The sequence below is a fragment of the Danio rerio genome, chromosome 7 (assembly GCF_049306965.1).
Source record: "Danio rerio strain Tuebingen ecotype United States chromosome 7, GRCz12tu, whole genome shotgun sequence".
NCBI lineage: Eukaryota > Metazoa > Chordata > Actinopteri > Cypriniformes > Danionidae > Danio > Danio rerio.
In genome coordinates this window covers 78277501-78303941 of record NC_133182.1, presented here as the reverse complement: position 1 = coordinate 78303941, position 26441 = coordinate 78277501, and the positions used below count along the sequence as shown (strand labels likewise).

General features: G+C 37.4%; 2 protein-coding genes across 3 annotated transcripts in view; one reads left to right on the top strand and one right to left on the bottom strand.

The window, feature by feature from the left end:
- The window catches only part of LOC100334018 (equilibrative nucleoside transporter 2), a 112278-nt gene extending 93695 nt beyond the window's left edge, over nt 1-18583 (bottom strand). For both annotated transcript variants that reach the window (XR_012382900.1, XM_073907649.1), the window contains exons 1-7: nt 18427-18583; nt 10436-10484; nt 6778-6859; nt 2952-3097; nt 2475-2614; nt 1546-1680; nt 287-384 (exon numbers count right to left, since the gene is read on the bottom strand). Coding sequence is in view for 1 of the 2 variants with exons in the window: in XM_073907649.1 (XP_073763750.1) it covers nt 287-384; nt 1546-1680; nt 2475-2614; nt 2952-3097; nt 6778-6859; nt 10436-10461 (627 nt within the window). In the remaining variant the exon portion in view is untranslated. The remainder of the gene's footprint in view (nt 1-286; nt 385-1545; nt 1681-2474; nt 2615-2951; nt 3098-6777; nt 6860-10435; nt 10485-18426) is intronic.
- Nucleotides 18584-20236: 1653 nt separating this feature from the next.
- mapk8ip1b (mitogen-activated protein kinase 8 interacting protein 1b) overlaps nt 20237-26441 on the top strand; it is a 23018-nt gene continuing 16813 nt past the window's right edge. The window contains exons 1-3 of the mRNA XM_009303667.5: nt 20237-20562; nt 22163-22274; nt 25242-25481. Of these exons, the coding sequence (XP_009301942.1) occupies nt 20507-20562; nt 22163-22274; nt 25242-25481 (408 nt within the window). The 5' untranslated portion in view covers nt 20237-20506. The remainder of the gene's footprint in view (nt 20563-22162; nt 22275-25241; nt 25482-26441) is intronic.

Here is a 26441-nt window from a genome sequence, read left to right as displayed (position 1 = left end):
AGGTTTGAGAAGGGAAATTGAAGAATCATTATTATCATTTATTCATTCATTTTTCTTCAGCTTAGTCTCTATTTCAGAGGTCGCCACAGTGAAATGAACCACCAACTATTCCAGAATATGTTTTAACGGAGCGCATGCCCTTCAAGCCGCAACTCAGTACTGGGAAACACCCATACACTCTCATTCACACACTCAAAACCAAAAGCAGCTGTGTGCAACAGGCCTCAGAACTGCTCAGATGTGACAGGATTTCCTCCAAACACACACACACACACACACAACTCACCAGTTTGGGAAGCATCATGTAACTGAAGAGTGTGATTAAAGTCCCCACACATGGAGTGATGAAATAACCCAGAGCTGCAGAGTCACTTTTAGCTTCACCTGTGTCACACACACACACACACACACACACACACACACACACACACACATACATAAAAAAATGCATACACACACACACACACACACACACACACACACACACACACACACACACACACACACACACAATGCATGCACATATACACATACATACAAAAAAAATGCATACACAGACACACACAACGCATGCACAAACAAACAATTTGCGCACGCACACACACACACACACACACACACACACAAAAATGCATGAGCATGCACAAACACAAAACCACAAAGCCCAACAAGCACACACAAACAAACGCACACACATACACACAAACAAACATAAACATACACAAACAAAAACCCATGGACACACACACACACACACACACACACGCAAATAAACAAACACACACACACACACACACACACACACAAATAAACCAACACACAAACAAACAAACACATACACAAAACAAACATGAACACACACAAACCCCAAATAAAAAAACACACAGACACAAACAAACACACAAACAAACATACACAAGCAAAAACAAACATACAAACACAAACACACAAGAAAACAAACACATACACACAAACAAACATAAACATACACAAACAAAAACCCATGCACACACACACACACACACACACACACACACACACACAAATAAACCAACACACAAACAAACAAACACACACACACACAAAACAAACAATCACACACACAAACCCCAAATAAAAAAACACAGACACAAACAAACATACACAAGCAAAAACAAACATACAAACACAAACACACAAGAAAACAAACACATACACACACACACACACACACACATAAAAACACAAACACATAAAAGAACACAAACAGTCAGTGATTAGATCTGCACAGAAATGCACAAGATGTTCATAAGGCACTCAATGAATCGCTATGGAGGAAAATAAGCAAAAGTTTGACGCCATTTACACTGTAAAAACCTCAAATATACCTGACAAAAGCAAAAAATAAATAAATAAAGAAAACAATTAAAACACAGAAGCTCTTCCACAGCCCAAACCTCACCAACCCTTTCTATTACAATCAAAACAATCTCACATATTGATTGATAAATGAGTCCGGTGAGTTCAGAGTGATGTTAAGATCAGCTTAATAAGGTAAAGTCTCACTTGCGATGGCGAAGATCATGGCGAGAGCAGCGAATGTTCCAGCGAGTCCCTGTCCGCTCATGAAGACGGCGCTGTACTTCTGTGGTAACAAACCCACCAAACCAAACAGACTGCCCTGCAGCACGGCCCCGAACGCTGACAATACAGACAAATCTATTACTCCAACAACACTTAATGCATTGTTTAGGGCTGCAATATTAATATATCGCATTATTTATTTATTATAATGAAATATTACATTAAAAACAATGCAAAGATGCACTGAAAACTACAATAATTTATATTTAAAACATTAAAACGTCAATTTTAAACATATTTCAAAACATTTCAATTATAATGGTTACAAATTGCTGTATGCTGTATTATATACAGGGCAGCACGGTGGCGCAGTGGGTAGCACAATCGCCTCACAGTAAGAAGGTCGCTGGTTTGAGCCCTGGCTGGGTCAGTTGGTGTTTCTGTGTGGAGTTTGCATGTTCTCCCCATGTTGGTGTGGGTTTCCACCGGGCGCTCCGGTTTCCTCCACAATCCAAAAACATGCGCTATAGGGTAAGCTAAGACCTGGGAAACACCCATACACACTCACACACACAACTGCCAATTTACCTGTAGTTCATCAAAGTTCATCAGTTCCCCCACAGCGCATGTGTTTGGACTGTGGGGGAAACCGGAGCACTCGGAGGAAACCCACACCAACATGGGGAGAACATGCAAACTCCACACAGAAACGCCAACTGACCCAGCTGGAACTCAAACCAGCGACCTTCTTGCTGTGAGGTGGCAGTGCTAACCATTGAGCCACTGTGTCACCCTACTTTGACTCATAGAAATCTAAATCAGCATGTCTTTGAAGCGAAATCGTCTGTCACATCATAAACACATTCAATGTTAGTTGTGATGAATGTAGATCCCGTGAATTTGGCACTCACAGTTGATGAACCAGATGGTCGCCATGGTGATGGAGAAGAACCGGTCCTCCTCCATGGGGATCATCACCAGGACGGCAGTGAGGAAGAAGAGCAGGAAGATGAAGACTAGACTTCCTCCAATCCTCATCTTCTCCGAGATCCTAAAACACAGGAATCATTCACAAAGATGCAGATCGCTGCTTTCAGGACACATTAAATACATAATGAATAGCATTTCAAATATTTTCACATAGAAAAGAGCTTATATATATATATATACACATATATATATATATACACACACATACACATATATATACACACACATATATACAGTGTATCTGAAAAGTCTTTTTACACATTTTGTTATGTTACAGCCTTATTCCAAAATGCATTAAATTAATTTAAAATGTTTATAATTTAATTATAAATTTCAAGTAAATAAAAAAAAATAACATTTAAAGTGCATTAACACATTAAAAACAGAAGGTTTCTCACCGTGGATAGAGAATAGAGTTGAGCAGCGTGAACAGCAGCAAAGGCAGCTGGGAAAGCAGCGTCATCCAGTTGTTGAAATAATACTCTTTTCCGGATGCTATCGTTCCGTTCCCCGATTCAGATGTGTTGAGTCTCTTATTGAAATACTGGAGAAAAGCAGATCAAAAAATAAAAAGATCAATGTTAGAGTAACTGAATCAGTTTTAGCAGAGTCGCTGATGACAGATGCTTTTTTTAATTGTATCTATTTTTGAAAAAGTCAATTTTACTTCAATAATTAGAAATTAAGTATTTGAAACTGAATAATTTTTAAAACATCATATTTTGGCATTTAAAAAACAACTAATAAGAACATAAACTAAACACTGTAAGCAACAGTGCACACATCCTATTTATAAATAAAAAAGAATCATTTTCCATTTAGTTAATTATTATTATTTGATTTTCATCAAACCAACTTCAAGAAATATTGAGTAAAATGTTTGGGTTAACACTTTAGCTCACAATTTATGCTATTAACTACTGGCTTATTACCTGCCTATTATTAAGATATTAATTAGTTATTCTGCGTACCTAATTCTACCAAAACCCAGTGATGACCTAATAATACACAGCTAATTAGTAGTTTATTAAGCTAGTGGTGTTAGTTAATGGTTTGTTAACACCATGAATTGTGACCTAAACTAAAGCGCTACTGAAGTTTAAAACAACTGTTTATCTAATAATTTTTACAGTTTTATTTTCTTCATTGGTGTAAAGCACTTAAATAAATGGACTTCGTTACTTTACTTAAGTATTTTTTGCAACCCAAGCTCATTCTGGAAACGTAGCCCAGCGGACGTTTCTGGAGACCGCGATTTACGTGGCCGGAGGTACGTACAGACACGTTTAGTTTTTTTCGAGCAAACGCTGCGGGGCGGTGTGGCGCCGCTCCGCTCCTCCTCTTCGCGCTCGCTGGCCGACGGCTCGCCTCTGAGTGGAGGGCTTTCCCGATGCAATCAGTTTGTCTGCTTAGCTCACAGCGGAGCGGAGGCCCCAGAGGAGGAGCAGGCCGCGGGGACGACGACCGGGATCCGGGGAACAGCGGTTCCAGAAATCAGGTAAGATGAAAAACGGAATCCGAAAAATAAGGGCGAGAACGTGGCGGGATCCAAAAAAAAACGGTCAAAATCGAAGACGAAGGCTTTTGCTTTTTTTTTTTTTCTGGACGGCCTTAGCAAACCGTCGCTCGGGTTTAGGGAAGGAGGAGGAGGAGGAGGAGGAGGAAGAGGAGGGCGGCCGATCCGGCGGCTTTTCGCGCTAGAATGGCGCGGACGCGAACAGCGCGCGCTCCCGCGGATCCGCAAAACAAAAAACGCTCGAATATGTACCTCCCATGACGTATCTCGCGGCCCGCAGAAACGTCTGCAGGGCTACGTTTCCACAATGAGCCCGGGTTGATTTTTTGGCTACTTTGTACTTGAACTGAGTATTAAAAATATAAGCAACTTTTACTCAGTACTTCACTACATTTTCGATTGAATATATATATATATATATATATATATATATATATATATATATATATATATATATATATATATAAAAGCCTTATTAGAATTGGTGACTTGTAATGGAGTAATTTTTACAGTAAGGTATCTGTACTTTTATTCAAGTATGGTTTTCAGGTACTCTTTACACCTCTGATTTTCTTATGTTTTAACTTGACTAGAGCACATTATGCCTCCCACAGTTAAACCCTTAATTAAAAAACAGACTTTCAAATCAAGTCACAACCCAAACTACTGAAATAGCCCTGCCTTAAACACACAGTGTAAACAACATCACAGTAACACTAAGAGCAGGAATTTGAGCTGAAACTGTGATGTTTTTCGTGTTGGTTCAATGTTTTCACTGTGTGTTTAAGGCAGAGATACCCAAAGTAGCGCCTGCGGGCCAAAGTCAGCCCATGGTAACCTTTGATTTGGCCCACCATCCCATCTGCTTCATGACTAAAATTAAAACAGTTGACTTTACCATTAAAAGACTTGGTTCTCCTGAGAACGATCTACTCTGACCCTTTCTGCTCACAGTAGACTATATTTTTTAACAAATCGTGCAATTAAACATGCATTTTCTTGACAGCTAGAGAAAAGATGTTTCTGTGCTTCACTGATTTGGCCCACTATCCCATCTGGAAAGAGCGGGAGAATGATGGGGAGGTGGATGAGCTTCAAAAAAGCCAACTAACATTATGGCCTTTAGTTTAAGTGGTTCAATCCTGACTATTTGTCCATGGTAGTCTTTCCCATGGTAACTTTTTATTTGGCCCAACTTCCCATCTGGAAAGAGAGGGAGAATGATGGGGAGGTGGTTTGGGCGAATGCCTTTCACAGAGATGATCGTTTCGAATTTAACACAATCTTTGTTTCATTGCTTTATTGCTGAGCTACATAAAAGCCAACTAAGATTAAATAAATCAATTAAATGTTGTAAATCAGAGGTGTCCAAACCCAGTCCTGGAGGGTCTGAGAGAGTCCTGCAGAGTTTAGTTCCAACCCCAATCAGACACACCTGGGCTAGCTAATCAAGCTCTTACTTGGCTGTCTAGAAACATGAGTGCAGGTGTGTTGAAGCAAGTTGGAGCTAAAATCTGCAGGACATCGGCCCTCCAGGACTGAGTTTGAACACCCCTGTTGTAAATGAAAATAAATTTCCATTTTAAAATGTAAATACTGTCACTTGCGAGACACAGAACAGTTTTACGAGACGTCTGCGAGCAAATCAAGGTAAAGGCAGGAGCAGCTCAAACTCAGCACTGAACTCCACTGTGTTATAAATAAGATTGTTTGTGTTTTCTTCTAATAAGTTCATTACAAAATGCTACAAATGATACTGCTGTAGTTAATATGATTTAACGCACCACTTTATGGTCATTTTTAAATATAACAAAATAAATTAGTAAATTACCCACGGCAAATGTAATACAAGTCGTTTTGGTAATATTCAGCCCAAAACCCTCAGATCAAGCTTGCTTTTTGGGAAAGGTTTGGGCACCCCTGGTTGAAGCCCTTTAGTTTAAGCGGTTCAATCCTGGCTGTTAGTGCGCTAGTAAGCTAATTGCAGTTGACCTATTGTAAAATTCAGATGGAAAAAACACATCAATGTCCTGCAGCACAGTTCCTCTCAGGCTAATGTAGAGCTCTTTAACACAGAGACATTGTGTTGTTTCAGCAGATCTGAGCATTCATCTGAACTAACAGATTTCTGTAAGTACAGTCTTGTCGCTGACATGTAATGCTCCATGACTAAAAAATAAAACAGCCGTTGACTTTAACATTGAAAGACTTGATTCTACTGGGAATATAATCTTACTCTGACCCTTTTTGCACATAGTAGACTGTGATTTTTAAACAACACATGCAGTTAAACATGCATTTTTGATAGGTAGAGAAAAGATGCGTCTGTGCTTGACTGATGGGCTTAATTGTAAAAGCATCATGATAGGTATTTTCCACCCCAGAATGAGTGCTTATTAAATGAGAAAACTATTATTGTTTTGTTATAACTTTCATTTCATTTCAATTCTTTATTCATTTTAGTTATATTAATTTTCCCCTGAATGTTCGTAGTTTAATTTAGTTTGAATATTTATTGCAATTTTTATTTATTTCATCAATACTTCTAGTCTTAGCTTTAGTTTGAATCTACTAAAATAATCTTTGGTCATATTGTTAACGCCTGCTTGTATAAGCACATTGTGAGACTCTGCCCTGTTAATCTTGTTCGACTGGTGTTGCTCTGCTGTTATTTCTAATTTCTTTGGCCTGTTTCCCACATATTTTACCATTGAGGCGGTCATGAAAAAGTTCCATGGCAGCAGCGTTCCCAATCCCAGGATGAAGAAAATGATGGCGACCAGAAAACCACTGCAAACGAGAGAAGAAGAAGATAATCAACATAATTGCAAAACATTCATACATCCTCAGGTTAAAAACAACATGAGTCTACAAGTCTTCAGAGTTGATTTCCTCTATCCATACTATACTTAAAATACCATATTGGGTCAATGTTGAGTCAGTCAACAGTATAAAAAGACATTTACACTGCCTGGTTCAAGTGACTCAATTCAGATTTTTTCTAACATGTGGCACAGAGGGGATATGGCGCATGTATGTGTATGCAGGAAAAAAAAAACACACGGATTCCGATTTACTCAAATCAGATTCAGACCTTGTTCATATGTGGACATTTATCAGATGTGAATGGGATCAGTGCCCTGCTGTCAGCAATGTAAGCAGGTAGATTGGATTTTCACCCGTGAATGCGAGTGGCGCATCATTAAAACTCTAGTAAATGACGTCAACTCTCAGAACAGACTTTAGTCCCAAACCATACATGATTTATGAAAAATCACTATTTGTAAAACACTGTATATATTAAGGATTAGTTAAAGGTTTATGTACTGTTAATAAGGTTGTATGATAATGCATTATTTAACCAGAGCAGTCATGCTCATCTAAAAGCTGGAGTAAAATGCTCCCGATAAGGCGCTTTTCTCTCTGTTTAAGTGCTGATATAGTCACATTTATAGAGGAAATCTCTGCTCTTTTACATTATCTGCTCACTGAACGAATGAGTGTGGGAAAGCAATGTAGTGAATGATAGTTTTGGTATATGGTGTTTTCAAATTGACATGGTGTAACTAGGGCTGGGCGATTTAGCAAAAAAAAAAAATCTAGGTTTTTTATAAAGTTTGACCGATTCACGATTTCGATTTTTTTTTTTATTGTGTTACTAGTCTTCTCAAAACATTACAACAACATGACTGAAGTAAAACTCTCTTTAAAAGTAACTTGAAAACCCATCTGGTTAAGGAGCATTGTATTTTTAATGGCCATGTCATACAAAAATCGGTCAAGGTGTAAATAAATGTAAAACAAATTTACGAGTTAAATAGCGTTGCTGAAGATTTGAATAAGAAATATTTGTGTAAATATTGCACTTGCAGGAAAACAGAGGTATTTTTGCAAGTTTTGCTGAGTCTAGGACAGATTCGCTGTCAGCTCGGCTTTGACTTTGTCTTCTGATTGAATGACATGCTGCTGCCTTTTTCTTAAAAAGATACAGTGGAAGAAAAAGGACTGAACATGGAAACTGTAAAGCCTAATTTAACCCAATGTGTGAAGTTGTGGACGTATAGCAGGAGCAAATACAAGCACCAGATGTGTGTCTAATATAAATTAATAAATTTAATCTATTTTTCTTTTTCCCCCTTTTAAAAACCGATCATTTGATGCGCTTTGCTCCACTCTCTATTATGCTGTCTGATCTGTCTGGTTTTCAACTAGGTCCGCTAAATGACGTCATGGGGGCGGCTACTTTCATTATCACTGCTACAGTCCCTCCCCTCTACTCGTGTTCAAACCAAAAGATCGGCGCGGGTTTTCACATGGCAGGCTTTTACATCCTTCATACATGTTGAGATCGAGTTTATCGACTTGATAAAGGAATATCTTGACAATCCACACAGACGTGCAACAAGTAAAATCCTACATGACTTCACGCTTTAACAGGGAGTCAAGCAGGTCGCACAACAGAAGCGCCGCGACACGGCATGGACATAACAGTTTAAACTATCACACACCAGATGCGCACATTTACATGATATTTAACATGAAACTAATCAGATGGCGCTCTGTGGGCCGGCTGAAATATGAACTGCTTTGTGAATCGTGGCTGGGCGGCACCGGTGTGTGTATAGAAACCTGTTTAGAATTGTAAAATCCATGGCGTGGTGCTGCACGGCGCGTCGCCGAGAGGCGCTTCTGGTGTGCTTCCTGCTTCATACAGAGAGTGAACCCAAGCGCATAGGTGCCATTATAATGTATTAAATATATATATATTTAAAAAATAAATAAATAAATAAATAAAAATAAATAAATAAATTTAAAAAAAAAAAAAAAAAAAAAAATCACAATTTCTCGATTTGATTCAAAATTAAATCGTCTTAAAACGTAAATTCGAATTAATCGAAAAAATCTGAAAAATCGCCCAGCCCTAGGTGTAACAGAGTTTATTTAGCATTCACTTATTTTGTTTTGCAATATTCCTAATACAAACTGCAAATTAATACATTTTCTTGTTTCAAAATGATCCTAATTTTAAAAATTTAGTCCCGAGGCAACCCTACATTCACACAGACATTATGCAATTTCTCAGTGTTATGTAAGGGCACATTTTAATTACCAAATATTTAATCTAAAAAAGATGCAGATAAGCAATAATGAATGTACAATTCAACCCAGGATCATTTTGGAAATATGTGCCTCAGCTTACATTTCTGTAAAACGCGAAAAAATATATTGCTCCAGGGACATTTCGCTTCAGATAACCAATCCACTAGAGGACAGTGTCTACATTTCTCAAATCTAAACTTTGTTACTTAACGTACGTTTTGGTGTACGTTTCAGATACACATCTAAGAGAAGGCAAAAACTGAGGTAAACCCTTCACTAAACCCAACCAATAGGCTTATTTCATGTGGTCGCCATTTTAAAGAACCAAAGCGAGGCTGTGGTAGGAAGAAACCCAGAAGTATATGATCAGCAGTGTAAACATTGCAGTAACATGCTGTGGACTACAAACCTCCAGCTGTTGCCGCGATTTTAAAGTGCAGATGTGGTGTAAACATCACTTTAATATCATTCAGTTCAGTTTAATTCAAACAATTAAAAGCAGATTAGCTATCAAACACAATCTCTTTAAGAGTAATACGCTGAAGTGTCCTCCAAGGCTTCAGCTCATGGAACCAGGTAAACACCGAGGGGACGCTTCCCTGCTTCAGCCAATGTAACCCGGTAAGTGATAAAACCAGCCTGATCTCACGAGAAAACGTACGTATTTTACGTTTTGCCAGTTTAGTGGCTAATTCGTACGAATTCGTACGATTTCAGTCGTACGAAATGATACGATTTTAAAACGGAGGTGTGGCACTTAACCCCACCCCTAACCCCAACCGTCATTGGGGGATAAGCAAATTGTACTAAATTGTACGAATTAGATCGTACAAATTCATACGAATTAGCCACTAAATGAAAAAGTTACCAATTGCCGTGAGATTGTGTTGGATAAAACACTGCAGTCCTCTGTAGCACACCCTTGTGTTGTTTAATAGTGTTGTCCTCTGTCCTTGATCTATTTTAAACCTATTAAATCCAAACATATGTACTTTTTGAAGCTTCACAAAAATGTAGGCTGAAGCACGCATTTCTCATCGGGTCTGTGCTGATACAATGACAAGCGGATTTTGAAACAAGCACACAGAATGAGGCCTCAGGCAACATTGGAAAGCTATTAGCTTGATTACAGTCTGTATCAGTGTTTTCGGTTGCCTCACTGCGAGCTTTCAGAGCGATTAACCAGAAACCACAGCGTCTGTTTGTTCAAAAATCGCAAACCATCAAGGTTCACTGAGAATCAATCAGGCAAGAATAAAAACCTACCGGTCAGCAGGCGCGTCCTTGCTCATTTTGTCTGCTGTACGGGTGGCAGCTGTTCAAAAAAAACACAACAACAACATTAATCAACACACAACTCAAGCTTTAACCTCATACTATATATATATATAATAATACTTTTATATAATAAGGATAAAAATCAGGGCTCAACAATAAAGGACTGCCGGATGGCCCGGGGCCAGCGTGTGAGATGCTCAGGACCACTGATAGTTTAATTTGCCTGTGACTATCTGTCAATTGCGTGCAAAAACAGTCAGAATCAAGAAACAGTTTGTGTTTTTAAGCCTTTAAATGCTACCTTTTCGGTTCCTCTTATCTGATTGGATGTTGTGAGCACATTTACGAACATTTTGACACATTTCTTTTCTAAATTTGTGGCTAAGGAATTACTATTAACTTTTTTTTGGTACTGCCAGTAAAAATATTGGCAGGGCAAGTAAAAATCTGAACCACTGGTCCGATCGGGCCAGTAGAAAAAATCTTTAGCGTTGAACCCTGAAAATGTATTAATTAATTAAAAATATACATCAATAACACAGTTAAAATATTTCAGAATCAGTCTCACTGCACTGCACTCTTCACTTATTTGCACTCTACCTGCTAAGTGCCTTTATTTAGATAGTATTGTCAAATATTTTGTATTTTCTTTCTTCCTCTTCTAATTTTTACTAAAACTATTAGCATTTATTGCACATTTTCACTCCTCTTGCAGTGTTTTCCTTATTTGTAAGCACCCAGGGTCTGAAGGTAACATTATTTCAATTCTCTGCATGTCTATAGATGTGGCAGAATCAACAAAACAGCTGACTTGATCATCACATCCTGCACAAATTACTTGCTCTTCAGCGAAGACATCATTCAATTAATCTAGACATGCACATTCTGCAAAACAACATCCGTCCTTCATGCAGTAAAACACCTTGCCAATCCTATAATGTGTGAAATAATTCTTGATTTACTCACATGCAGCACATGAGAAGATCTGGAAAGCACTCGAGTAATCAACTCAAGGAGTTGTACACCACACTGAGTGCATCAAATATAAAGTACACTAAACAGTAGCATGCGCTCACATGAACAGACATGGCTATGTGAACAGAGGAGGAGTGATCACGCATCACTCAGTGTGATTTCACTGCAGGGGCATTCACAGTAATCTAATGATAAAATGAACACAGACAATATACTGACAGAAAAAAAAATGTGCATGTAATGTGAAGGAATGCACACTATAAACCATAAGCTGTTAATAATATTGATAATAATATTCGTGATTTGTTTTTTCTCAGGCCATTTAAAACTTGAACAGAAACCCTTACTGATTATGGGTTTTGTAACCAATAAAGCCACTTAATTGTAAGTAGTTGTTCATTTCAAATATTTTTATTCTTTATTTGTGCAGTTAAAATGTTAAAGGAGACCTATTATGCCCCTTTTGACAAGATGTAAGACATCTGTCTGATGTTCCTAGAGTGTGTGTGTGATGTTTCAGCTCAAATTACCACTTATATAATGTAAAACTCTGAAGCTGAGCCTTTTAGGCTTTGATCCTAATCGTGGTGTTTTGGTAACTGTCGCTTTAAATGCAAATGAGATTGTGCTCTTTTCAGAAGAGGGCGGAGCTATGAATGCCTGCGTGTCAGTATCCACTTGTTATAGGCTGATTTATACTTCAACATTTATGCTTCTGATTTATGCTACGGCGCTGACGCATAGAGCCCTTTGCCGTGGCCGTCACTGCCGTGCACCTCTCAAATTTTAACTACACGTCGCAACAACGCGTAGCGCAAGCTCTGTGATTGGTCGGCTTGGTAGCGCTGACGAGTCTGGGCGGGACCGAGAGCCGCGCGATTGTTTACAATGGTGGAGTCCCGTGAAGGAGCTCCGGGTGGAAAGTTTTGTTTTGTGTTTACCTCATAGTTAAAGTTGTTGCACGTCCGCCGATTCCTGCCTCAAAATGAGCGAGTTTGAGTCACTTGTACATCCAGGAAGTGTTCAGGAAAAGCAAAACAGCAGTCTCGACACAGAGGAACATTTACACCCCACTGCCCACTAGCGTTTCGGAAGTGTTAATGCGGACCGACAGAGACAGTGCGCAGAAGTATAAATGCACAGCTACGCACGTTGCCTGCGCCGTGAGTTATGCCGGTCACCTGACGCAGAAGTATAAATCAGGCTTAAGTGTGACGTCATGCGAAGCGGCTCCCAGGTCCAAGCGCTCTATTCAACTGTATGGGGAGACTCGTGAAGTGGTAATTATAAACGTTTACAAAGCGATGTAATACTTTCGAAAATCACGATCGCAATATATATGTCCATGCCTAATATCCGATGACCAGAAAGTGATTCATTTTTTTATAAATTGTTAAAATGTTGTTAAAATGTCAACACAACAAGCAGATAGTAGCACATTCAACTGACCGATACACACACACACACACACACACACACACACACACACACCAACCGAGACACAAACACTGAGAAATGCAGAGAATGTCAGTGAATAATAAACCCTTCAGTGGCCACTTCTTCAGTGTTTCTGCTCATCAGTAAACATCTAATTCACAAAATTAAAAGGTTAAAACCAGAAGGACAGAAAGTAATGCGATGGGTTAAACCACAAATATCTCACAAAAATAGGAAGAATTTTAAGATGTTTTCTACAATTTCACTCCAATGGCCATTTCAGAGAAGGTGAAGTTGATTCACAATGAATAAAATGAAGATAAAAGCATGATAAAAACCTTTTTAGAATATACAGTTATACACAGGCTGAAACAGGACGTCCCGTTTCGGTGTCTGCACCAAAATATATAATATCATGTGCTGTAATGTAAAGCTTAAAGCATTTTAAAGTCGTCAAAGGCTCCTGATGCATCAAACAATGTTCCATCATTCACTGTAACTGATGTATTTATTTATTTTTATTTTTAAATCAGTGTTATTTATTTTTAAGATTTTTTTTGCCTTTATTGACAAGATAGGACAGTATTTTAGACAGGAAAGGAAGTGGGAGAGAGAGAAGGGGTGAGGACGGGAAATGTCATCGAGCCGGGATTCAAACTCGGGACGCCCTGAAGTGCTACTGCACCATATGTCAGCGCGCTAACCACTAGGCTATTGCACCGACATGTAACTGATGAATTTTGTTAAAAAACAACATGTCAATTCTGACTTAAAGGGATAGTTCACGCAAGATTGATCATTTACTCATTTTCTCTCTAAAGTGGTTAAAAATCTTTATGGGGTTCTTTCTTCTGCTGAACACAAAAGACGATATTTTAAAGAAAACCTGTAACAAATGCAAATACTATGGAATGGCTACAGGTTTCCAACATTTGTCAAATTATCTTCTTTTACGTTTAACAGAAGAATGAAACTCATGAAGGTTTAAAACAAGTAAAAGGTGAATAAATAATGACAGACTTTTCATTTTTGGGTGAACAATCCCTTTAAGGGCCGGCACTGTGGCCTCACAGCAAGAAGGTCGCTGGTTTGAGTCCCAGCTGGGTCAGTTTGTGCTTCAGTGTAGAGTTTGCATGTTCTCCCCGTGTTGGCGTGGTTTCCTCCGGGTGCTCTGGTTTCCCCCACAGTCCAAACACATGCGCTATAGGGGAACTGATGAACTAAACTGAACGTAGTGTATGAGTGTGTGTGTATGGGTGTTTGCCAGTACTGGGTTGCGGCTGGAAGGGCATCTGCTACGTAAAACATAAGACTAATTAATTGGCGGTTCATTCCACTGTGGTGACCTCTGATAAATAAGAGACTAAGCTGAATGAATGAATGAATCAGTGAATGTACCTTTAAGCCCTGAATTGATTGAAGCGAATCACATCGAAATCATGCCATATTACTAAACACATTCTGTGAAAATGCCAATGTTTTTCTGAGCTTAGATGCATTTAAACCAGTAGAGGAGACTCTACAGACAATAATCAGATGAGCTGCTTTTTATTTACACACACGCACACAGAAACAGGATAGTGCTGCTGATTCTCCTTTTAGGTGTAAACTCAACTAACTTCCCTGTGTGAATCAGAACTTCTGCATTCTCTACATGTGGCCTTCAGGCACTCAGGCACTGCTTGACGAGGAAGGATCGCGAAACTAATCCAATTACACGCTCCTTTAGTTACACAATGAAGAGTGTGTTAGAAATGTTTATATTCATTTTCTTACAATTCGTCATGCGGCTTCATTTTTTCAGCAGAAAAAGTTTATTTTGATGTAGAAATATATTTATAATTTTTATTTATTTGTTTATATTTTATTATTGGTCCATTTTATTTTTGATATACAAGTATAGTCACAATATATATATATATATATATATATATATATATATATATATATATATATATATATATATATATATATATATATATATATATATATATATATATATAAGCAATTAAACTAGCAAGCACACAATATGCCCCTTAACATGGATTTTTTTTAATTATTATTCTTTTTTGGATTTTGTTTTTAAATAATGTTTAAGAAAATTTATTTTTAGTACGGACACACACACACACACACACACACACACACACACACACACACACACACACACACACACACACACACACACACACACACACACACACACACACACACACACACACACACACACACACGACAGCTTATAGACACCTACAAATCAACAAAATGGCCTGTTCTTTATTGTTGAGATTATTTTTCATATTTATTTTCATATTTTTCATTTTTACTTTGACAATTATTGTCTTTTATTAGATTTTTAAATGTGTCAGTTTTTTACATTTTTATTTAACGTTGTTTTATGCAGAAATATATTAAATTTTTAATTTACTAATTATAAAAAGTGCCATTTCTAAGGTCTCAAAGCCTTTCAGCTTTAAATATGACTTTTTTTGTAGTAAATAAATAAATAAATGCAATTAACCCGGCAAGCACACACTGTTAGGCCTGTCATGATATCTATTGTTTGTTGTACGATATATTGCACCAAAATATATTGCAATACAGGATATTATTGCCTTTTTAAGAGCATTTTATGCCGCTCATCATTATATAATGCCAGAATGACAATATAATATCATAATAACGCAAGTACACTCTGCCAAAGAACTCATCCTATTTTATTTCTAAGAATATTTCATTTAATTAAAGTCAGTTTAATAATCAGAATGTGCAAACCCATGTCCTAAATAAATAATAAATGTTAACACAAATGTGCAGGTAAAGAGTAACAGAGGCTGTGATATCTGCTACCAGATCTGTTTTCAGCTGTCAGACACACACATGAAAATATACTATAGTAATTTATAGTAAATACTTCAGTGTTTTAACCATACTGACACCTCCAGTAAAGACAGAGATCAGCTAAAGTGTTGCTGGAATTGGTTTGTATGTATGGGCGATCTATACTGCATCACCAAAAATGTCATGTCCATGTGTTGCGCGATGAATCGGTATATTGATTATTGTGACAGGCCAACACAATGTGCCCCTAACCTTAGCTCTTTGTTCTCTTTTTATTTTTTTTTATAAATAACCTTAAGGTAAAAGTTATTTTACATTTGCATTAGCCACACACACACACATCTGACCGCATATCGACACCTACAATCAACAAATTTGCCTGTTCTTTATTGTGGAGACTCTTATTTGCTTTCTCATTTACATTCAGTCTGATTCTCCACTACATGAACAAATCTCTCTGTTAAAGAAATCTCTGTTAAATTCAAAGCAGCTGAACAGATTTAACACAACACCATCTCTCCATCTGCATCCTGTCCGCCTCTTCCTCAGAAAACACAGCTGAATAGATGCTGAGCTTTAAATAGGCAAACGTCAATAAAAACATCAATCTATCCAAACACAAAACCGCTTCTTCCCTATTCATCTTCCTTCCTTGCGGCTCACTTGCTTTTTTCAACCCCCCGTCTGTCTTTGCTATTTTAGTATCTCTGGAGTTAAGGTTAAGGTTTATTCCCAGACTGAATTAGTCGTCATTTTAATCATTAAAAAATTTATTTCACGAGAAATCATCTGTATTAGTATTTGAGATGTGTCTAACATAGGTATTACACATTTTCAATTTAGGTTATTTATAGTTGGGAAAATAAACATACAATAACCCTGACCATCCTGTGAATAAATTTAGCATTATCAAATATGATATTAAAATACAGAGACTATTCAAAGGAGTTTATGACTAGTAAAATGAGCCTGGCCGATTTTCAAATCGTGTCAGCTTTAAATGAGATTATATTCATATTTTGGTGGCAGATGGATGGATGGACGGCTCCATTTTGTTTTGTTTTTAGTTTTTAAATACAAGCATTCACTCATTTTCCTTCGGCTGAGTCCCTTAATTTATTAGGGATCACCACAGCGGAATGAACCGCCAACTTATCCAGCATATGTTTTACACAGCGGATGTGTTTCCAGCTGAAAACTAGTACTGGGAAACACCCATACAGACTCACACACACACACACACACTACAGCCAATTTAGTTTATTCAATAGTGCATAGTTGACCATAACGCATGTGTTTGGACTGTGGGGAAAACCGAAGCACCCGGAGGAAACCCACACCAACACGGGGAGAACATGCAAACTCCACTATGAGGTGACAGTGCTAAATACTGAGCCACCGCACCACCCTCGTTTTTAAATAACGACAAAAAAAATAAATCACATTTAACATATTAATATACACATATTTTTAGGTTATTTTATGCAACCATAAAATGGTGTTCTTGAAATGTTATGTTATTATTTTGAAATTAAAAACTCTAATTAAAAAAACACAAGCATATATATATATATATATATATATATATATATATATATATATATATATATATATATATAATGTATAATAATAACCTAACATTATAAAACCTAACCCACAGAAAGATCACTCACGGTTAGTTTTAGCAACAATAAAGTTTCAAAATCAATGTGGGCGCTTACTTAAAACATTTAAAATGACCTAAAACATTAATTATGTTCTCTTTTGGTTATTGTAAAGTTGTTTTGAACACACAAGGATGTAAAAAGTAAACATTCTGTGAACAAATAATTGTTATTCAGGACGAAAAGCTACAGGATGAAGGTCTGAGGTGATACCAATTTCAGACATATTGACTTTCTCCATAACAATATAAGTTTAAAAAAATATTTCTCGCAAATTCTAAATAGTGAAATCATATTTTGACTATTGAAACATTGTTCAGTCAAATAAATAGTGATAATGTTGTTTTCAAGTCATAGCCATCATGGGATTAAAGACCGAATATTCACCATATAGTAAACAATATAGGGAGCATCTCACAAGTAGTCACTGAACGAATGTGCGAATATCAAAGCAACTTGACCTCGATGTTTTCATTGTTGGACTGACTCAAAGGCAGGTAACATAACATTAACGTTAGTTTACCGATGACGATAGTAGAATAATCCATGATTCATTGCCGGATATGACACGCAGACGACGGTTAACTATTTAATCTAAACACCTTCAGAAAGTAAATACGTTTAACGGGTTTTCCCAAAAGCTTAGACGTAAAGACGCTACAAACATTTAAACGTGGCGTTTCTTTTGTGCTGATGAAAAGTTGGACAACAGAACATCGTGATTCGCGAATGTGTTTTCATTCAACACGAATTAATATGATTTTCTCTCTCGTGTCGTGTCCAAGAGAAGTTTTCAGTGTTTTACTCGAACAGCAAGTCATTGTGTGCCTCTCTCTGTCCCCCAGCTGGACCCTAATGCCATACAATTACTAGAATAAACACCAGCAAATTCAATCCCCTGAGAGTAAGTTAAAGGAGGCAGTGTTTGTGTGAGAGGAAGAAAGAGATGATTCTTCCAAGAACGCTGTGCCTCCATTATCAGTGACACTCGTTGCTAAAGTTATTTATGTAATAAAGATGGTCGTTTAGAGGAAATTTACTGTGACGTTTGGATTTTCTTACCTGTTTTGACGATGATTTTTGGTTATTGTCTCATTTCATCTCCTCGGTTTAAACGTTAAATGTCCACAAGAGATGTAAAGCTCGGATTCATTCATTTAGGATGCGACTGATGAAGATTGCAACGTAGATACCCCACATGCTGATCATCATCATCTTCTTCTTCTACTCTTTGGAGCAGCAGCTTTCTAAGGTGGTGAATTACCGCCACCAACTGTACTGGGGCAAAGTCTAGATAGGATCATGGGAAACAGCTGTATAACATTGATTAATATATTTACATTACTGTGACGGTTGGGTTTATGGGGATGGGGTAGACGTTAATAAAATACAATTAACGGGAAATTGAATAAATAATGCAATTAATTTCCGTTAACCTTCTGCCGCAACTGCAATCTAGCAACAACCTTTATCCGCTTTTTAAAAAATGGGGATGCAACAAATGGCTTCATAATTCACAATACAATCTCATTGTAATACTTGTGTCATACCCTTGTCATTGTACATGCATGTGCACACTCACACACACTGACACACACTTTAGTCCAGTGTCTGTCTGTCTATCTATCTATCTATCTAGATGGATGGACAGACGGACCATTATTATTCATTCGATCATATCCTTTTCGGCTTAGTCCCTTTATTAATCTGGGGTCGCCACAGCGGAATGAACCGCCAACTTATCCAGCATATTTTTACGCAGCGGATGCCCTTCCAGCCGCAACACATCCCTAGGAAAACCATTATTATTATATCCTTATTATTATTATTATTATTATTATTATTATTATTATTAATTTATTTTTTTATTGTAGAATCCTAAAGTTGTGATCGGTGGGTAGCACGGGGGCGCAGTGGCATAATTGCGTCACAGCAAGAAGGTCACTGGCTCGAGCCCCAGCTGGGTCAGCTGTCGTTTTTGTGTGGAATTTGCTTGTTCGCGTGGCGTGTTCGCATGGGATTCCTCCGGGTGCTCCGGTTTCCTCCACAAGACATGTGCTTTAGGTGGATTGGGTAAGCTAAATTGTCCATAGTGTACTGTATGTGTGTGAATGAGTGTGTAAAAGAAAAAGGAAAGAAAATGAATGAATTAATGAATTAATGAATTAATGAATTAATGAATTAATGAATGAAGTTGTGATAGCCTACTTAAATTTCCTATTAGATGTTTTATTATTATTATTATTATTTATTACTATTATTATTACTATTATTTTTTATTAGGTCTACTATTACTTGTGATTGTTTTAATAATTATAACAAATATACTATTTGTTTATTATTATTATTTATATTATTATTAGATATTATATAATTATTATTATATATTATATTATTGTTATTATTGTATTTATTATAGAATCCTAAAGTTGTGATCCTTAAATATCTTGCTTAATATTAGTCGTTTTATTATTATTTGTTATTGTTTTAATATTATCACAAACATACAGTTTGTTTATTATTATTATTTTCCTTTTTAATTATTATTTTTGCAAATTATAGTATTATTTGTTTTTGTTTTGATTAATATATTAGGTATTGTTTAATTTATTTATGTATTATTATTAATAATATTATTGTTGTTACTTTTTATCATTACTAATGTATGTCATTTGTTTTCAAATTCCAATTGCTTTGAAAATACATATGTAACATCTGAGTGTGTGTGTGTGTGTGTGTGTGTGTGGGTGCACGCATGCAAGTGTGTGTATGTGGGGGAAGGGCGACATTGGAGACAAGAAGCAGAGAGAGGAAGAGTGATGTTGTAAAATGCAGCTCTGCTATTGGTCCAAGTGATGTGAATGATTGTGATGTAGAAGCAGAAGGAGAGCATCATGCAGCATCTCTGACTCGGCACTGCTTATATTCGGTCTTCTTTTCCTGCCTGACTCCAGTTACAGATGCAAGGACGCAGGTAAAACATCCCCAAGGGCAAGAGAGATACATAAAGAAAAGAATGCATGGAGATTTGTTCATCATGAGAGCGAAAGGAGAAATCTGGAGCTCACTCCGAGCAGCTCCAATGGAGGACGCTGAAATATGAGCAGATGTCAACACAATCCCACGCTGCACGGCTCACAGGATGGACTCAAACGGTGATGGCAATGACGAGTGGACGGAGGAGCAGTGGGAGAAATGGTACGAGCTTGTTTTCCCTGTAGAAATGATGCTTGTGCACATGTGTTTGCATGCAGCGTCCATTGCAGAGGGTTGTTTTTGTTGACATGGCAACGTTCTGTCATGTCAGACATTTCTATTGCAACACCACCTTAATTCACATGTTTGTGTTAGTGCATGTGTTTATTGCATCCATTGCAGATCATTGGTTATGTTGGCATGGCGATTTTCTGTTATCAGGGACGGATTTATTCAATAAGCGAGGTAAGCGGCCACTTAGGGCCCCAGGATATCTGAGGGGCCCCATTAAATATTCATTCATTCATTCATTTTCTTGTCAGTGTAGTCCCTTTATTAATCCGGGGTCGCCACAGCGGAATGAACCGCCAACTTATCCAGCACATTTTTACGCAGTGGATGCCCTTCCAGCTGCAACCCATCTCTGGGAAGCATCCACACACACAGTCACACACTTATACACTATGGACAATTTAGCCTACCCAATTCACCTGTACCGCATGTCTTTGGACTGTGGGGGAAACCGGAGTACCTGGAGGAAACCCATGCGAACGCAGGGAGAACATGCAAACTCCACACAGAAATGCCAACTGAGCCGAGGATCAACCCAGCGACCTGTGAGGCGAACGTGCTACCCACTGCGTCCCCCCCCCCCCCCCCCCCCCCATATAACATATATGGGTTCATAAAGGCCTGATAAAGGGATGTGATCCACCATCCAGTGTAGGTTTTATAACTGCACTGCAGTGTCACAGACTGTATTGAGGGACTTTTATTTTGAAATGTGCATATTCATCTCACAGAGAGGCTCACAATCTGCTCCTGAAATCCAGCTGGTACTCCTTTGGCTAGTAAAACTAGTAAGCATGTTTATGTAGTACAAATACAGTGGGGATGAACTACATCCACCAGGGGGACACACAGTCATGTGACACATAATGCCACGTCACTGTTTACATTCTGAAGCTATTCAGAAGCTATCCAATATTTTAAATAGGCTATATGTTACTTTAAAATGCATTGAAGTGGCTCTCGTTAAGTGGGTTTTATTTATTTCATATTATAAAATACACTTTTAAGATTTGATGTACAAGCACACATATTAACACATTTCTGCATACTGTGCACTACATACAGTTGAATTATTATCCCTCCTAAATTGTTAGCCCCATGTATATATTCTCTCCCCAATTTCTGTTTAACGGAAATAAGATTTATTCAAACAAATTTCTAAACATAATAGCTTTAATAACTCATTTCTAATAACATTTAAAGGCTTAACTAGGGTAATTAGGGTAATTAGGCAAGTCATTGTACAACAGTGGTTTGTTTTGGAGACAATCCAAAACTGATATTGCTTAAGGGGGCTAATAATATTGACCTTAAAATGGCTTAAATAAATAAATAATAAATGTTTTTATTCCACCCGAAATTAAAACTTTCTCCAGAAGAAAAAATATTATAGGAAATCCTGTGAAAAATCAAAAATCACAAGCGGTCTAATTCCGACTTCTCTATAGATTGCCTCATCTATTGTATAATACATGAGTATTGTTTAATACAAGTATTGTTAAGCAGTTATAGCTGCGTGTTTTCTCTACAGGTTGACTCATGACATCGGATTGGACGAATTTGAGGATGAAGATCTGTCTGAAATCACAGAAATCACAGATGAATACGCATTCAAGGCCAGACGCAATGACTCTGACATCAAGGTGAGAGAAGATCTCGCTTAACCATTAAATATTGCTGAATTTAATCTAATAACCACCCTGCATGACTATACTATAGTGATTATACCCAGGTAGCAAAGAATTCTGGCCCAGATTTGGCATGAATCTGGCACAGCAGGCATTCATTTGGCACTGGCATACAGCAAACATGGCCCTGGTTTGGCTGAGGTTGCACCGTCTTTAAGGCGGCACACAACAGTTGGGCCAGATGTAAAATGTAGTATTTGGCCCAGATGTTAATTATTGATATGTGGGTCATGTGAGTTTGGCCAGTCTTGACCCAAATTTAAAATAAATGTAAACTTTTTTCGAATAAATACAAAAAAATCTACCATTCAGGAAGCTTCGAGAAAAAGCATGCCCATGGCACGCTAAAAATGCAATGATACATGGGTTTATCGATTTCGTTGCAGTCGTGACGACCAGTTCGGGCCCAGTTATGAGTTATTATCTTAGCTGAGTCTTAGCCCAGATATGGTACATGTTTGGCCCTTGACTAGAAGCCAGATTTGGTCCAGTCATGTACCCTACTGAAAAAACCATCTTAAACCAGCCTAGGCTGGTTGGCTAGTTTTAGCTGGTCGACCAGGCTGGTTTTAGAGGGGCTTTGGTCATTTCCAGGCCAGAGATTACCAGCTAAAACCAGCTTGACCAGCCTAGCCAGGCTGGGAGCCCAGCCAAAACCAGCTATGTCCAGCTTAAACCAGGCTGGTCAAGCTGGTTTTAGCTGGATTTAGCTGGTCATTTTCCAGCCTGACCAGCTAAGACCAGGCTGAAAATGGCTGGAAACCAGCCTGGAAATGGCCAAAACCCCTCTAAAACCTAGCTGGTTTAAGCTGGATTTTTCAGCAGGGTATACTGAAATTCACTGCGGCATATGGGTCAAGCAAAAGCTGATTGTGTGGGTCAGAGATATTTTGCTATGTGGGTAGTGTCATTCATTCATTCATTTTCTTGTCGGCTCAGTCCCTTTATTAATCCGGGGTCGCCACAATGTAATGAACCGCCAACTTATCCAGCACGTTTTTACGCAACGAATGCCCTTTCAGCCACATCCCATCTCTGGGAAATGTGAGTAGTGGGTAATGCTATTATTATTGAACCCCATTAATGAATCCTGCAGCATACTGCATTATTAACAATAGTGAACTGATAAATACTGTAGTATACTTTAGGTTTTACTACAGTAAACTGGTGTATTGTGATAAAATATACACTGTATTTGTTGAAAACTACAGTATTGGGTCAGCTGTACTTTTTGTGTTATCAAAGCAACCATAGAATTAACAATTAATTGATTAATTAGCATACATTACTAAAGTGGCTTAAAAACACTGTAGTATTTTCCATGTGAGACTGAAAGTTGGAGTATTTGAAGCATTTGTGGAAGTTTTTAATTATGGATGTGATTTATATCTTGGTCTTTGTGATTTTGTTTGTGATTTTAACCATTATTATTGATGTTCTGTGACCTTTTTATTTAAAAAAAAAAAAGTATATATCTTTCGTCATTATTTGTTAATGAGTTGATCATTCCTGTGCTTTACAGCATTTCACCTCTAGATGGCGGAAGTCACATTTATATATTTTGCCTGTAGTGAAAATGGTCTACACAACAGTCCTCTCTGCAGTGTAGATTATCATCAGCACAAAACAAAAAAGAGAAAAAAAAATGTGTTTGGGCATGAAATGAAAATACTATGAGGGAAACAGTCCACTAAACATGTGTGGTCTATTTAAGACCAAATTAAAAACAAAACTGCATTTAACAATATTTCGCATAATGAGTAGTGGGTAAAACCCTAAAGTAAGTTCTTGCATTACTTCTAAATTAAATTGACTTATTTTGGAATACATTGAGCATACATTGACTTTTTTCCACTTTAGCACTATTTGGAAATGCTAACTGGCTCGAGTTTAGTAATATTTTAGATTAATTTACCGTTTGAAAGAAATCTTTTGTGCAAACATAGGCTGCAATCCCAAACACAATGAAAAAAACATAGGCTGCAATCCTAAACACAATGAAAAAAATAAAAGATTGTTTTAAAAAAATATTACATTTAAGGTGACAGGTTTTCTATTTAGCGAGATGCTAACGGTCTAATCCGATTTAATGATCTATGCTAAGCTAAAGCCATTTCTTTTTTAAAGTGGAGTGTTTCTTTAAGTGGTTTCAAACCTGTTTGAGTTTCTTTCTTGTTGAACACAAATTAAAGGACACCTATTATGCAAAACTAACTTTTATAAGGGGTTTAAACACAGTTGTGTGCCAGCAGTGTGTGAATATTTCCAGCTTCTAATGCTAAAAATGTATTAATTGTATTGATTATAATCAGACTTGAATCCAGAAACACTTTGATTGACATGCTCCCTTTTGTACGTGTCATCAGAGGGGGAAAGCCCCGCCCACTAGTGACCATCTCTTTCTCATTAGCATAGGTCGTTTTTCTAATCTGTCACTATGCTGATACACAGGCATTTGTAGCTCCGCCCTCTTTTGAAAAAAGCACAATCTCATTTGAATTTAAAGCGACAGTCACCAAAACACCATAATTAGGATCCTAAAAGGGTCAGTTTCAGAGAGGTATAAACATAATCTGTGTGGTTTTTGAGTTGAAACACTCTAGGCACGTCAGAGACTTAATTTACATCTTGTAAAAAGAGGCATATTAGGTCTCCTTTAACATACACAGAAGAACATTGAGGGAAAAACAGCATTTTTGTGGTTCCTACTATGGATGTGAATAGCAGTCCACATTGAGTTCTGCAAACTTTGGAGCTGAACTCCGGCAGTGTCTCATTGTAATGCAGTGAGTAAACACCAGGCATGAATAGTCTTTGTCCCCCAGCCCTCCCCGTCTCCTGTTCTCCGAATGCCACAGTCTGATGTCATTACAGTGCTTTTTTCTCTCTCTGAGCGACAGTGGGTCTGTTCAATCCCTGCAGGATCACGTGCGTCAGGCACCCAGTGCTGCTTTGGGGAGGATAGAGGCGGGTGCAGAGGGTCAGATCCAGCCAGAGACCCAGCCTCTACATCTGACTGATGCTGCCGACAGGAGTCAAACACTGGCCTGCAGACACGACAGCAAAGCATCCATGGATTCTGCCGTTCCTGTCAGTATGGAGGCCTACCGTCCAAAAAGACCCACCACGCTCAACTTATTCCCACAGGTGCCCCGGACGCAGGTAATAATCACTCATGGCTGTTCAGATATATATATATATATATATATATATATATATATATATATATATATATATATATATATATATATATATATATATATATATATATATATATATATACAATTGAAGTCAGAATTATTGAATTTGTTTTTCTTTATTAAATATTTTCCAAATGATGTTGAACAGATTCAGGAAATTTTCACAGTATGTCTGATAATATTTTTTCTTCTGGAGAGAGTCTTATTTGTTTTATTTCGGCTAGAATAAAAGCAGTTTTAAAATTTTAAGGTCAATATTATTAGCCCATTTAAGCTATATTTTTAATAGTTTACAGAACAAACCATCATTATACAATAACTTGCCTAATTACCCTAACCTGCCTAGTTAACCTAATGAACCTAGTTAAGCCTTTAAATGTCACTTTAAGCTGTATAGAAGTGTCTTGAGGCAAGGCAAGGCAAGGCAAGTTTATTTATATAGCACATTTCATACACAATGGCAATTCAAAGTGCTTTACATAAAGAAGAATAAAAGAAACAAGTAAAATAAAAATAAAAACAAATAATAAAAATGCATAAAAACAAAACAAAACATAAAAACAGGTAAAATGTGATATAAAGAATGAAGAAGAAGAGAAAAACATGATAGTGCAATCTGTCGGACGCAGCACAGTGCTCATTCAGTAAAGGCACAGCTAAACAGATAGTTTTAATAAAAGGATCTTGAAAAGGATCTTGTCTAATATTATTTACTGTCATCATGGCAAAGATAAAATAAATCAGTTATTAGAGATGAGTTATTAAAACTATTATGGTTAGAAATGTATTGCTCTCCGTTAAACAGAAATTGGGGAAAAAATAAACAAGGGAGCTAATAATTCAGGGGGGCTAATAATTCTGACTACAACTATATATATATATGCAGTATATATATATATATATATATATATATATATATATA